General features: G+C 42.5%; 2 protein-coding genes across 14 annotated transcripts in view; one reads left to right on the plus strand and one right to left on the minus strand.

Annotated features, from left to right (window-relative positions):
• Window positions 1-126: 126 nt before the first annotated feature.
• On the plus strand, window positions 127-6,942 carry nyx (nyctalopin). The gene is made up of 5 exons (XM_062456069.1): window positions 127-559; window positions 957-1,013; window positions 3,992-4,278; window positions 4,542-4,846; window positions 5,341-6,942. Exons 1-5 carry the CDS (start codon window positions 301-303, stop codon window positions 6,149-6,151), a joined length of 1,719 nt encoding a protein of 572 aa, XP_062312053.1. The 5' UTR covers window positions 127-300; the 3' UTR covers window positions 6,152-6,942.
• A 600-nt stretch (window positions 6,943-7,542) lies between these two features.
• caska (calcium/calmodulin-dependent serine protein kinase a) overlaps window positions 7,543-12,072 on the minus strand; it is a 30,528-nt gene continuing 25,998 nt past the window's right edge. For 10 of the 13 annotated variants that reach the window (XM_062457217.1, XM_062457223.1, XM_062457216.1 and 7 more), the window contains 5 exons: window positions 10,837-10,917; window positions 10,648-10,728; window positions 9,707-9,909; window positions 9,190-9,273; window positions 7,543-8,761 (listed from right to left, as the gene is read on the minus strand). In XM_062457217.1, the coding sequence (XP_062313201.1) occupies window positions 8,585-8,761; window positions 9,190-9,273; window positions 9,707-9,909; window positions 10,648-10,728; window positions 10,837-10,917 (626 nt within the window). In that variant the 3' untranslated portion in view covers window positions 7,543-8,584. The remainder of the gene's footprint in view (window positions 8,762-9,189; window positions 9,274-9,706; window positions 9,910-10,647; window positions 10,729-10,836; window positions 10,918-12,072) is intronic. The other 3 variants (XM_062457225.1, XM_062457218.1, XM_062457228.1) reach the window with 1 other exon arrangement.

Here is a 12,072-nt window from a genome sequence, read left to right on the forward strand (position 1 = left end):
ATGTGTTAGAAACAGTGTGTGCTAGACAGGGTTAGCGTGCTGGAGTGAGTTAGGGGGAGCAGGGGGATTTAGGCTGATGTAATCTGAGCAGTCTGCGCTAGTCTGAGAGCCCTGCTTTACCTCTCATTAATCCCATCCATCTCTCCCTTCATCTCGGCCTCCCCATCCCTCCATCCATCCCTCCGACCTGGGGATTTGAGTCCCATTAAGAGATGGCTTTTGGGAAAGTGAGTGTGTTGTTAATGATGGAAAACACACACATACACACACACAGACTCACTAGCTTTTATTAGAGGAGACATGCAGTATGTTCTAGTCACACACAAGGGAACACAAGCTAGCTCACACTTTAACACACGTTCATGTAGATGTACTCACACACAAAGCCCCCCTCTGTCAAACACACACACTAATACGATCGTCAGTCACTTGAACGGCAAGCGTGTTCAGTTCTGCATGGAAGAGAAAGCTGGACTGACTGACCGGCAGAACATACACGTGGATGTTGAGGTCACCAGGACAACCACACATGGACTCACGTGTACGACAGGATCCAGAGGTGAGAACTACTGGTGTGGGGCTCTTAGTTTGGACTTTGGGTCTCTTGTTTAAATAGCGTAGACTTTAGATTTCTCTTATGGTTTATCTGTGGCCTTCATTTAATAACTAATGTTGTAATGCTATGATATTTAATTCTATAGAGTACGTTGTTCTAATGAGAAATACCTAAAATTATGTTTTGTAAGTAGACATCACATATGAGTTATTAGCTAAAAGTAGTTTTTTTTTTTTTTTACCGCTGCCGCTCTGCTGTCTTTTGAAACACCTCTTGACAACACACTATTTCAACTTTAGCATCACAAAAGGATTTATTTATGTACATTTGATAATGAGTTGATATTTCAATCATTTGATTTGTGTTTTATATCTATAATTGTGTCATTTCATATCTGCAGTAATCAGGAGCTGCCCCAGGAGAGAAACTGCAGGGATGATTCTGAGTGCGTTAACTGGTCAGTCTCCAATCCTGTTGTGGTTTACGGAACCCAGTAAACACAACCTGCTAAATTGAACCCTAACACACTGTTTAACGTTTTTATCAAATACACTGTTCTACCAAATATGTATGGGATTAGAATACACTGTTCTACCAAAAATCTCTGGGATTATATTACGTTGTTCTACCAAAAATCTCGGATTAGAATACACTGTCCCACAAAATATCTCTCTTGGATAAGAAAACACAGTTCTACCAAATATCTGTCTGGAAAGAGAATTAAACATGATGGGTCAAGTACATATTTAGCCAAGTGTTAAAATGCGTTACTTCTTTTAGTAAAATGGCCTTGGAAGTATGTTTGTATTTTGAGCCGAAACCTGAAATCAAAGCAATGGTTAGTAATTGAGATGGTACTTTAGAACAATGTACTTCTGATTCTTGATATTCTGTTGTACTTCTTATATGAACAATCTGTCATTGCTTTGGATAGAATTGTCTGCTAAATGAATAAAATGTCAAATGTAGTCTAATTTTAGTGATGGAAGGCTATATTTGCTCTCACCCATGGATGCAGATAGAAATGAGTGATGTAGATTAGTCTCCTGTCCATCACCAGTAATGTAAAATGCTTTAATCAGCACAGATCAGATGACCTGTGCTGTTATTCAAGGAAACGCTGATAACAGGTTTGATTGAATAGTACCGCCTAATCTCCCAGAACAAGAGTTATCCTTAAAATTAAAACAGCCAGTAAAATACCACAGCGGACATTAGCAGCATGTAAAGAGAAATCACAGGCCAGGCCTATTGTTGTTAGGGTATTCTCCCATCTGAACTGCTTTCTTAATCAAATCATTTCACCACAGTCACCAGACGCAGCAGCCTAAAAATAGCCCTCATGCACGGCAACGTGACTCTCACATCAAATCACTATTATTCAGCTGGCTCACTTTAATCTGTAGGAAGGGAAATCTGTAAAGTGATTTTACTGGGCAGTCTTGAGGTCATTTTTGGTTGTCCATAGCAGACCTGAGTCAAATAGTATTTCTGTGACTTAAATGTGTAAGTATTTGCAATTGTACAAATTAAGTAAGGCAGTTCCTGTTGGCAGCTCATGAGATGCATGGCTCCATGTTTAGTTCAGATTCACATGGTGGTGAATGCGTTTATATATTTGTAGGCCAAATGACGTAAAATGCCACGCTGCACGTCCGGAGCAACACACCAGCCAATAGACACATACCTGCCTTTTATAGTTAGATGTCAATCACTCCCTTTGGAATTACAACCAATACAACTGATCTGAATTTTTACTTTTTCTCTACCAAGAAACCAGGGGTTTAATCTATACATTTGAAGCGTTTTGAAGGGGTCACTTTGTCCCACCACACATCTGTACTCTAATGGCTGGTCAAAGGGTACCTTAATGTAGAGTCTAAGGTACAATTAGGAAAGTCATTAAATTTATTTTTTGTTTGCATGCATGTCTAATGTAATAAAACATTTCTAGAGGTGCAGAAAATAATTGGCATTATCATAATACTATGTAAATGATAGCGTTTGAGCTTGTTGGAAATTTACTTCAAACTAGAGAGGGTACAAATTCTGGGGAAATTGCCGCCGCCTAATCACCTCCAAACCCATTGTTCGAATTAATATCAAATGTCCAGAATGTTCAAATATTTGGGGAAAGACTGCTTTCATAGGGTGTACTTACATTTTCAAGAATTATATAATTTACGTGACTTAAAACCAATCTGTAGCCGGATTTAAATAGGAAAAACCTGACCACACTGTCAAATAAAACAAGAAGATACTGAAAATGGGCTTAAAGTGGGCTTATTTGAAAAGATACCTTTTAATATGATAATTTCTGTTTTATTTGGGACACATCAGTAAATATAGACATGGAAAGTGAGGTGAGGACATGCAGGTTAATGGTTCAAGTGGGATTCAAACCCAAGCCCCTGCAGTAAGGTCTCATCTTGCGTGGTACAAACATTTAACCCTTGTGTTATCTTCGGGTCTTTCTGACCCATCAGTCAATGTGACCCACCGTCATATTGCGACAACTTTACCGCGTACAAAAACAAAGTGAAGCATTTTCTTTTGACCGTTGGGCTGTCTCAGACCCCCCACATTGCGAAGGTTAAAATATATATATATATTTTTTGTATTGGGTAAAATTGGGTGAATACAGTGAGCCCAGTGAATACATTTAAATATTTCCTAAACCATGCAACGGAACTTTCTAGAAAGTAGTAGCAACACTTTCTGGAACGAGACGCACATGTTGACACATTTCTTGTCTACGTAGTGCAAAAACGCACGGGTTAGTAGGGCTGGGGAAAACAAATTATATACATTTGAATCATGATTTAGTCTGCTAGCAATTCAGATCGATTCACAAATTTATGTGAATTGTTTTATTTAATTTATTATTATTATTATTTTTTTAAATCGTGAATCGATTTTTAGTTGAATCGTGACCCCAAGAATCGATTTGAATCGAATCGTGAGGTACCAAAAGATTCCCACCCCTACGAGTTAGGGTAGGAATAATAATGGTAAGAAAATAGGTGAGATAACAACAGAAGTGTGCCTTGCAAGCACACCAATTATATAGTTGACAATTATTTTCAATATGATAATAAAGATGGCAAATAATTTAAATATTTTTTTTAGAATATTTGATTTTAGAAGTATTTTCCTAAATGTAAGTAACTTTGGAAATGGGCAAATACTCAAATTCAATCTGCCAACACCAAATGTTTACCCATATAAATTACAACAGTTTGTATTGTTCCTAGTAATCAATGTTGGGATTGGATTGCATGTGCCACAGCATAGGAATAAAGATGAATGAGGAATCAACATGTTTTCTTAAACCTTCAAATAAAGTAAAATAAATCCACTTTTCTTTACTGTATAATTGTTTTTTCTTTCTGCACTGCTGTTAATCTTTCTTTTTCACCCCGTCTCTATCCCTAGTGTCTATGCTGTGCCTGCTTCCCCAGGCTGTGTTGGCACTGTGGGCCTGCGTGCGTGCCTGCCCATCCTTGTGCACTTGCACCCAGGAGAAGAGCTGCAGTGTGCTGTGTGACCGGTCCGCCCTGTCGGACCTTCCCAGGGAGTTCCCATGCGAGGCCTCCTCCATCAACCTGGACAAGAATAGCCTCAAGTTCCTGTCCGAGAGAGCGTTCGGCACCCTGCCCTCCCTAAGAATGCTGTCTCTGGACCACAACAACATATCCTTCATCACTCCTGGAGCCTTCAAGGTCTGATCAGCTAGTGATACTATATCAATTAAGCTTGTTTGATTTGATCTCTTTCTGTCATTCCCCCCTAATTATATAAATCTGCCTGTGACCACGTACGATTCAACCTTTTAAAGCTCCTCAAACCTCAGACAAGCAACATCGGCGTTTCCGCTAAAGCAGAGAAAGATGTCACAACCAGGTTCAATTAGTAATGCCCGGTGTGTAAGGATTTGTTCAAGCGCGTATCAAAAACCCCCATTGCATGTGTGTGCATCTTGTAGGGTCTACCCAACTTGGTGCAGCTGAAGATGGCCCACAACGAGTACATCCGCTACCTCCACACGCGCACCTTTACAGGCCTGAAACGGCTGCTGCGGCTGGATGTGTCCGACTGCCACCTCTTCAACTTGCCCGATCGGATTTTCCTGGAGCAGACTTCCCTCCGAGAGCTACTCTGCTTCCAGAACAACTTCCGCAGGATCCCTGGATCCCTCCGGGGGATGGAGAACTTGACACACGTGTACTTGGAGAGAAACAAGATTGAGGCAGTGGCCTACAACTCTCTGCTTGGTTTGGGGAGCCTGCGGTAGGAAGCATGGTGTGGCGGGTTGCTCTGACAGGGCCTTGGGTGGGGGAATGTTCAGCGGAAACAATAAAGGATCTGGGATTTATAGTAGAGTTAATGGGAATATTCTGCTAGGTGTGAGTGGTGTATATAGAAGTACTACTGTTACAGTTGTCAATCCATTGCTATTCAGTATCACTTCTTCCTTTGATCCCTCTCTGGGATCTTGGGTCCTCTGATTCATGCCCACAATGACCACCTCCCAGAAACGTCTGGAAGACAGGGAATAACTTAACACTGATAACACTTCTTTGATTAAATAAAATGCTCATAATTTGATGGTGCGTTTGTGTGGTATTTATACTGAGGAGTGAGTGTTATCAACTACAGTACAATTTTAAAAATAGAACGAGTGCTTCTCCTAAGACTTATCTCCTATGCCAGGATTAATCATGACACAATCTTGTCCTGCCTCTTCTATGCTCTTACATACACTTCTCCATCCCTGTGTCCAGCTACCTGAACCTGCAGGAGAACCGCATCAGTGTGATCCATGACCATGCCTTCCAGGACCTACAGCGCCTGGATAACTTCTACCTCAATGACAACTTGCTGACTGACCTGCCCAGGGTCTCTTTTAAGGGGCTTAGTCACCTCAAGATGCTCAACCTGGGTGGCAACCAGCTGACCAACGTCTCCAGAACGTGGTTCAGCGACCTAACAGAACTGGAAGTCCTATATCTGGACCGTAACCGCCTGCTCTTCATTGAGGAGGGCTCCTTTGAGAACTTGACCAGTCTGATCACCCTCCACCTCAACAGTAATAACTTGACCTCGCTGCCCTTCCCTGTCTTCCAGCCGGTCTATTTCATTGGACGCCTTTACCTCTTCAGGAACCCCTGGGAGTGTGACTGCAGCCTGGAGTGGCTGAAGGACTGGATGGAGAGCTACAAGCTAGTGCGGGACATCCCCTGCACTTCCCCGTCCTCGGTGATGGGTCTGGACCTCAGTGAGGTGGTCTTCAGCAAAGTTAATGGATCCTGTGTTGACCCGGCTGAGCTGAACCTAACCACGGCCTCCACAGAGATGCTCTCCACCACCGAGAACCGCTTCAACAGCTTGATCTCCAAGCTGCTGCAGCAGGAGCTGCGAGAGGAGGCCGGGAATGGAACCGAGAGCCTCCGCAACGCCAGCATGCTGGAACCCACAGAGCTCTCCTTTGGGGTCAGAGGTGCTCTAGCCAGCCAATCATTGATCTTCTTACTGGTGGCATGGGTCATGTGGGTGAGTGTAAGCCAATTGGATGAGGGCATTGTGGCAGGATGAGGTCACAGAGATGGGGTCTAGCAGTGCCCAGGAACATCAGGCCTCATGACCATTGTGAAATGGGTAAACACTGGATATATGGAGTATCCAAAATATAGCTTCTGTTTGGCTGTGGTGTGATGTTGGGGCAATCTGCTCCTCTATGAACCAGACTGCTATACTTTCTAAGAAAAATCAAGTGGACAGATACTCAAGAGCCTGATGGACTGATGAATGAGGCTAGACTATGATGAACTGAACTGTAACCATCCATTGTGTTGAGGCATTAGTAGCATGGATACAATGAGAGGCTTTGACATTTTTTGCACTGGCGCAGGATTGATTCTGATCTATAATTTTAATGAAGTGTTGAAATGTGTGTTCTCTGATTAAGGTTATTTGTTTATACAGTACTATATTTGTAACACATTCTATTGAATGTGACAATCATTACTTAAAAGTTTTTCCTTCACATGTTCAGTCTTTCTCCCTATATCTATGTAGAAATGCCAGCTTAATGCAGTAATCTTCTTACAGCGCGTTGTACATAGACTATCTGGTGTAGCCTAATGTGATGCAGGGACTTTATCAGGCCTCTTATCTTCACTTATGAACATAGCAGCATCCATGTTCATAAGGGAAGATAAAATTTTACAATAATTAAAGCCTGTTTAGGATCAGCATACTGCATACTGCTACCACAGATGTACCACATTGTGTTTCTTACTTATGTCTGAAATTACTTCCATATTGCAAATGTCACACCTGATTATGTTTTTGATCAAGTAAAATCCAACCATTGTGAAAAAACATCCATTCTGAGTTGTACTCTCTTGCCTGTTAATATAAGGCCTTCTAGCTTCAAATAGGTGTCACTTAAGTGCAGCTGTGAACCCTGGGTAATCTGCCCCCCTCACGCCGTGTAATGTAGGATTAGACCAGGACTATCGGTGCTGAACCCTCGGCCCAGCCGTACGCTAGAGGGCCATGGCATCGTCTACTGGCATTCACATGATGGATTTCCACTGTTCAATTACCACTGTAAGTGAATTACCCCCAGGCTCTTGGCACTACATGCTGAACCCAACACAGTCTAGCTAGATTTAAGACAAAGCGACCAAAGTAGACACTCAAGAATGAACCTGTATCTTGCATTAACACGTGTGTGTAAAGAGTTGACAGGGTTACCGCTCTTGATAAGGTAAAAAACAAACAAACAAGAAACAGCCAGGTTCATCTTTCAACACAAAAGGAAATGTATTAAAAAAATTATTCATCTACTTAAGAACTTTCATTATTCCAAGACATGAATGTACACGGGCCAGTCAGTTGTATCAGATGCAGGGTTATTCAGACACACCAGCTGCTGCCTCATTTTGTATATGTTCAGCATTTTCAACCAGGAACACAACTCAAGAATAAAAATCATCATTTATCTTTCTTTGACTGAATTAAAACATGAATACTCTTTGACAACATATGTGAAAAGGCAGAGCTGATTGAACCACAAATCCAAAACAAACACCTCATCACAATCTAGTCCACTGAAAAATCTTTTTTCTAGAATCTCCAGAATGCAGGCATGCGCATATGCGTCATTGTTCTGTCCTTTTGGTTTGAGTTGAATCTTCCACAGTGGAATGTTGTTTCTTCTTCTTCCTGTGAGGTTACAGGACAGGGAACTCTGTCTAGAAGCTGAATATCCTCCAGGGCGTAACCTTCCATCTCAAAAAAATCTTTATAGATTCATTTAGAAGAGACAGTACCTGTAACAGATGTCTCTACAATAGCAGTTCTTTATAGCTACACCCACTGTTTATAAGGAGATAAACACAAAAACAGAGACTGCAGAGGCTACAGTACATGTTTGTAATGAACTTAATGAAGGGTGAATACAAGACAGAATGGTAAATCAATAGATGTGCTCCTCGTCTGTTGAGGGGATCTCCACTAACCGTGTCTAGAGAGCTACAACACCAACATGGGAGGACGAACAGCACACGTCTACAATGTTTTCCTTCTAGCTATCGTAGACATAACAATATGCATTAGTTTGTTTAGGTTTATACAACATTACAATGTTATGATCTGTAAGAGCAAGTCTGATTGGCTGCTGAAGCTTGTGCTGAACCACTACGTGTCATGTGCAGAAACACGGAGGGTCTGGATGTTGAAGGCTCAAGGTTCTCATTGGTTTTAGGAATGATTTTCTGTGTGTTTTTTTTTGTTCCAAGAAATGAGATGATCGGATAGAAAAGAACATGTAAGAGGAATGTAAGAAGTAGGGAAGAAGATAAGAGATGAGGGGAATGAGTCCTAGTAGACCCAGGAGATGGGGGGGGGGGGGGGGGGTGAGTCCTAATAGACCCAGGAGATGATGGGGATGAGTCCTAATAGACCCAGGAGATGAGGGGGGTGAGTCCTAATAGACCCAGGAGATGAGTGGGGTGAGTCTTAATAAACCCAAGAGATGGGCACCCACTGAGCACTGGAGCATACTTCTTCCACCGCCACTTCCAGGTGCTGGAGTGTCTCATCGATCTGGTTGTTGATGATGGTCTGGTCAAAGCAGTGAGCGTACATCTTCTGGAGGATCTCAGATTCCTTCTGCAGACGCTGTAGAGACTCATCCTGGGCACAGAGGAGTGAAGGGCAGACAGCTTGTTAACCTACCTCATGGGTCTAGGTACGTTCTGCATTGTTTGGGCAGCTGAGAGGTGAAACAAATGCAGCATGCAAAATCAACAAGACAACTTTTGTATGTTCATCTCACTTTTCTGTTCTTTGCATGAATAATCTTGCGTGCAATTCTTATATATTCTACACCGTTAGCTTAAATATATATACATATTTTAAGATTTCCTTTTTTCACTTTTAATTCAGATTATAAAGTTCTAATAATTCTCCTACTGTTCCACAGTTATGACAGAACTGCCGTTACTGTGACATGAGTGCACAGAAAAACTGTCATGTTGTGTTCCAATTTTTTTATGATTTTATGTATACTTTTATTTATCTCTTTTAAAGAAAACTTTACCCTTGTATGTTTGTGTACGTACCTCGTTGATTCCAGGGGTGATGGTCGGTGCAGCGATGAAAACAACATATGGAGCAAACTCTGCTGTCCGCAACACTTTCAGGGCCTGGACAAAGAACAGAATTTTAGATCACACACACAATCACACTCATACGCATTATCACACTCATTCATACACACACACGCATACAGACACATAAGCACACACATTTATACACGCACACACACTTATGCATACCCATAAACACTCATTTATTTACATTTAGTCATTTAGCAGACGCTCTTATCCAGAGCGACTTACAGTAAGTACAGGGACATTCCCCCGAGGCAAGTAGGGTGAAGTGCCTTGCCCAAGGACACAACGTCATTTGACACAGCCGGGAATCGAACCAGCGACCTTCTGATTACTAGCCCGATTCTCTAACCGCTCAGCCACCTGACTCCCTAGCTCACACACACACACACACACATATTTGTGCTAACACACATGCATACGCACGCAAGCGCACACAAATACGCACGCAATCGCACACACTCACCTGAGGCTCTACGTCCAGGATAGCGATGCGTCCCTGCTGGTGGATGTTGCGGATGGTCTCCAGCCGTGTTCCGTACATGGCGTCCTCGTGGCTGCCGTACTCCAGGTACTCATTATTACTAATGTCCAGCATCATCTGCTCGTGGGACGCAAAGTAATAGTTCTGCCCATTCTCTTCGTCCTTCTTAGGAGGCCTGGTGGTGTCTGGGAAGATGGAACAGGAAGATGGACAGAGACAGAACTATGAGGTGAGCGCATCCTTCATCCACATTCGAAAGAGGACAAAGAGGATAGAGATTTTAGGTGAGGCGTGTTTTATGTGGGATTGATTTAGGGGTGTGTGTGTGTCCTTTTTGTTTGGGATTGGGAGGTGTGTGAAGAAGTCTGTCCTTAACCACTGATCAGTTAACAATAATTAAAGATTACAGCTAATGATTACTTTATTACTTTTATACTGTTTGGAATGCTGAATATAATAAACAATGTTTGAACTATAGCCTGCTATATTAGCTCATGAGACCATGGAACGTCAGGGCCATTTCTAGGAGCCCTATCTAAAGCCTAAACAAAAGCTATCTAGCAAGTGGCGTCTTCTTTCTGTGCTTGCAAAGGCCATGTTGATTGTCATCCCCCTGAAGTTTCTTGTGAGTATAACCCCCCATATTGTGATACTATTTAACTGCCTTGATTCCTGTATTCTTGGTCCAGTCCTCTGAGATGCTCAACTTGAGTGTATCAGACAACTGCACCGTATAGATCTATAATAAATGTTAATTTTGTCTTGAACTTGTACTTGGCGATTCACTTCATTGCCTTGGTACTTTCACAGCAATTGGGTACCATCTAATACTTCTTCAGTGTGTGTGTCTTATATGGGATTGGGTAGGTCTGTGTGTGTGTGTGTGTCTTAAGTGGGATTGGGTAGGTGTGTGTGTGTCTTACGTGGGATTGGGTAAGCGAATCTGTCCGAGTGTTTGGTGATGAGCGTGTTCTTGATGTGCCTTCGTCCCACGCCGTGGGCTCCTGAGGAAGACACGCCAGCAAGAAGTTACTCTGGTGTCCCCATGGTCCTAATGCTGCTCCCCAGTAAACACATCCTGCACTGGAGATCATGTTATGGATCGTGCTTACCTAACAGAACCAGTGTTTTCCTTTTGAATGCTGGAAGTTTGACAACCTCTTCATATGTGACGAGGTCTAGTTGGTCAAATACTGAAGGAAGAGAAATAGAGAAGGAAAGAGAGTGGAAACAGAAAGTGAGACTTAATAATAAGGGTCAACTTAAGGAAAGGTAAGAGAGATGGACAGTGTGTAACAGTTGGACATGGGGCGGGGACAAACAATAAGAAATAAGACGGACATTAATACGACTGGAAATAGAGGAATGTTATCTAGTGTCACTGCTGGTTACTTACATAAAGGTAGTTTGGAGGTGGGCAGCGGGAAAAATGAACATAACACACCTTGATTACACAGTGGTTAAAATGTACGTGATTGACGAGTCCACTGCTGAGAGCTGGTGTAACATCTCCACACCATTAGACCAGCAGAGAATGAACATGCATCGTGTTCACCCCTTTGGCAACATATTTATTTCCCACACAGGACCTTAGATCAACAGTTAATAAGCAAAATGTCAACCTGAAAGCTCAAAGCTATTGTAGCTGACACGCCACTCTGGGCTACAGTGCCTTATGTCTGCAGTCGAGTGCTGTGTCTGCAGTAGGATGCTGTGTCTGTGTCTACTGTCTGGAAGGCGGTTCAGACTCCCACAGCGGCTCAACAGGATGATGAATTCATCAGTGCCATAAAACAGTCTTTCAAACAGGGAGGATGGACTCAGGGGTGTGGGGCTGGATGTATATTCTTTGAACTCTTCCCCATGGTAATTGCATCTTTTTTGTTTGTTATTGGTGTACATTTATTTGTGTATGTCTGCATAATACGTTGTATGTGCATGTGTGTATATTATTGTATGTGCATGTTATGTGTTTACCACACTGTGGCGCAGCAAAGTCGGGAAAGCTCTTTCATCCAGCAGTCAGTAGGCAGAAGGTGCTGCACTCTGCTGGTCATATCTGGATGTGTAAATAACTACTGTATACATTACAGACATAACATTCTTTTGCTTCTGGGCCAACTCAGCCAGTTATCCCTGGCATGGGACTGTGATTGGAACTACCTTTACAAGCTTCTGTTGCCTGTCTCGCCTGCTAATCTGTTTTACACACACACACAACACCCCTTCAGACACAACAACCTTTCAGACACAACAACCCTTCAGACACAACAACCCTTCAGACACAACAACCCTTCAGACACAACAACCCTTAAGACACACACAGACCCTTCAAACACACAACCACA

Source organism: Osmerus eperlanus, chromosome 3 (assembly GCF_963692335.1).
Source record: "Osmerus eperlanus chromosome 3, fOsmEpe2.1, whole genome shotgun sequence".
Taxonomy (NCBI): Eukaryota; Metazoa; Chordata; class Actinopteri; order Osmeriformes; family Osmeridae; genus Osmerus; species Osmerus eperlanus.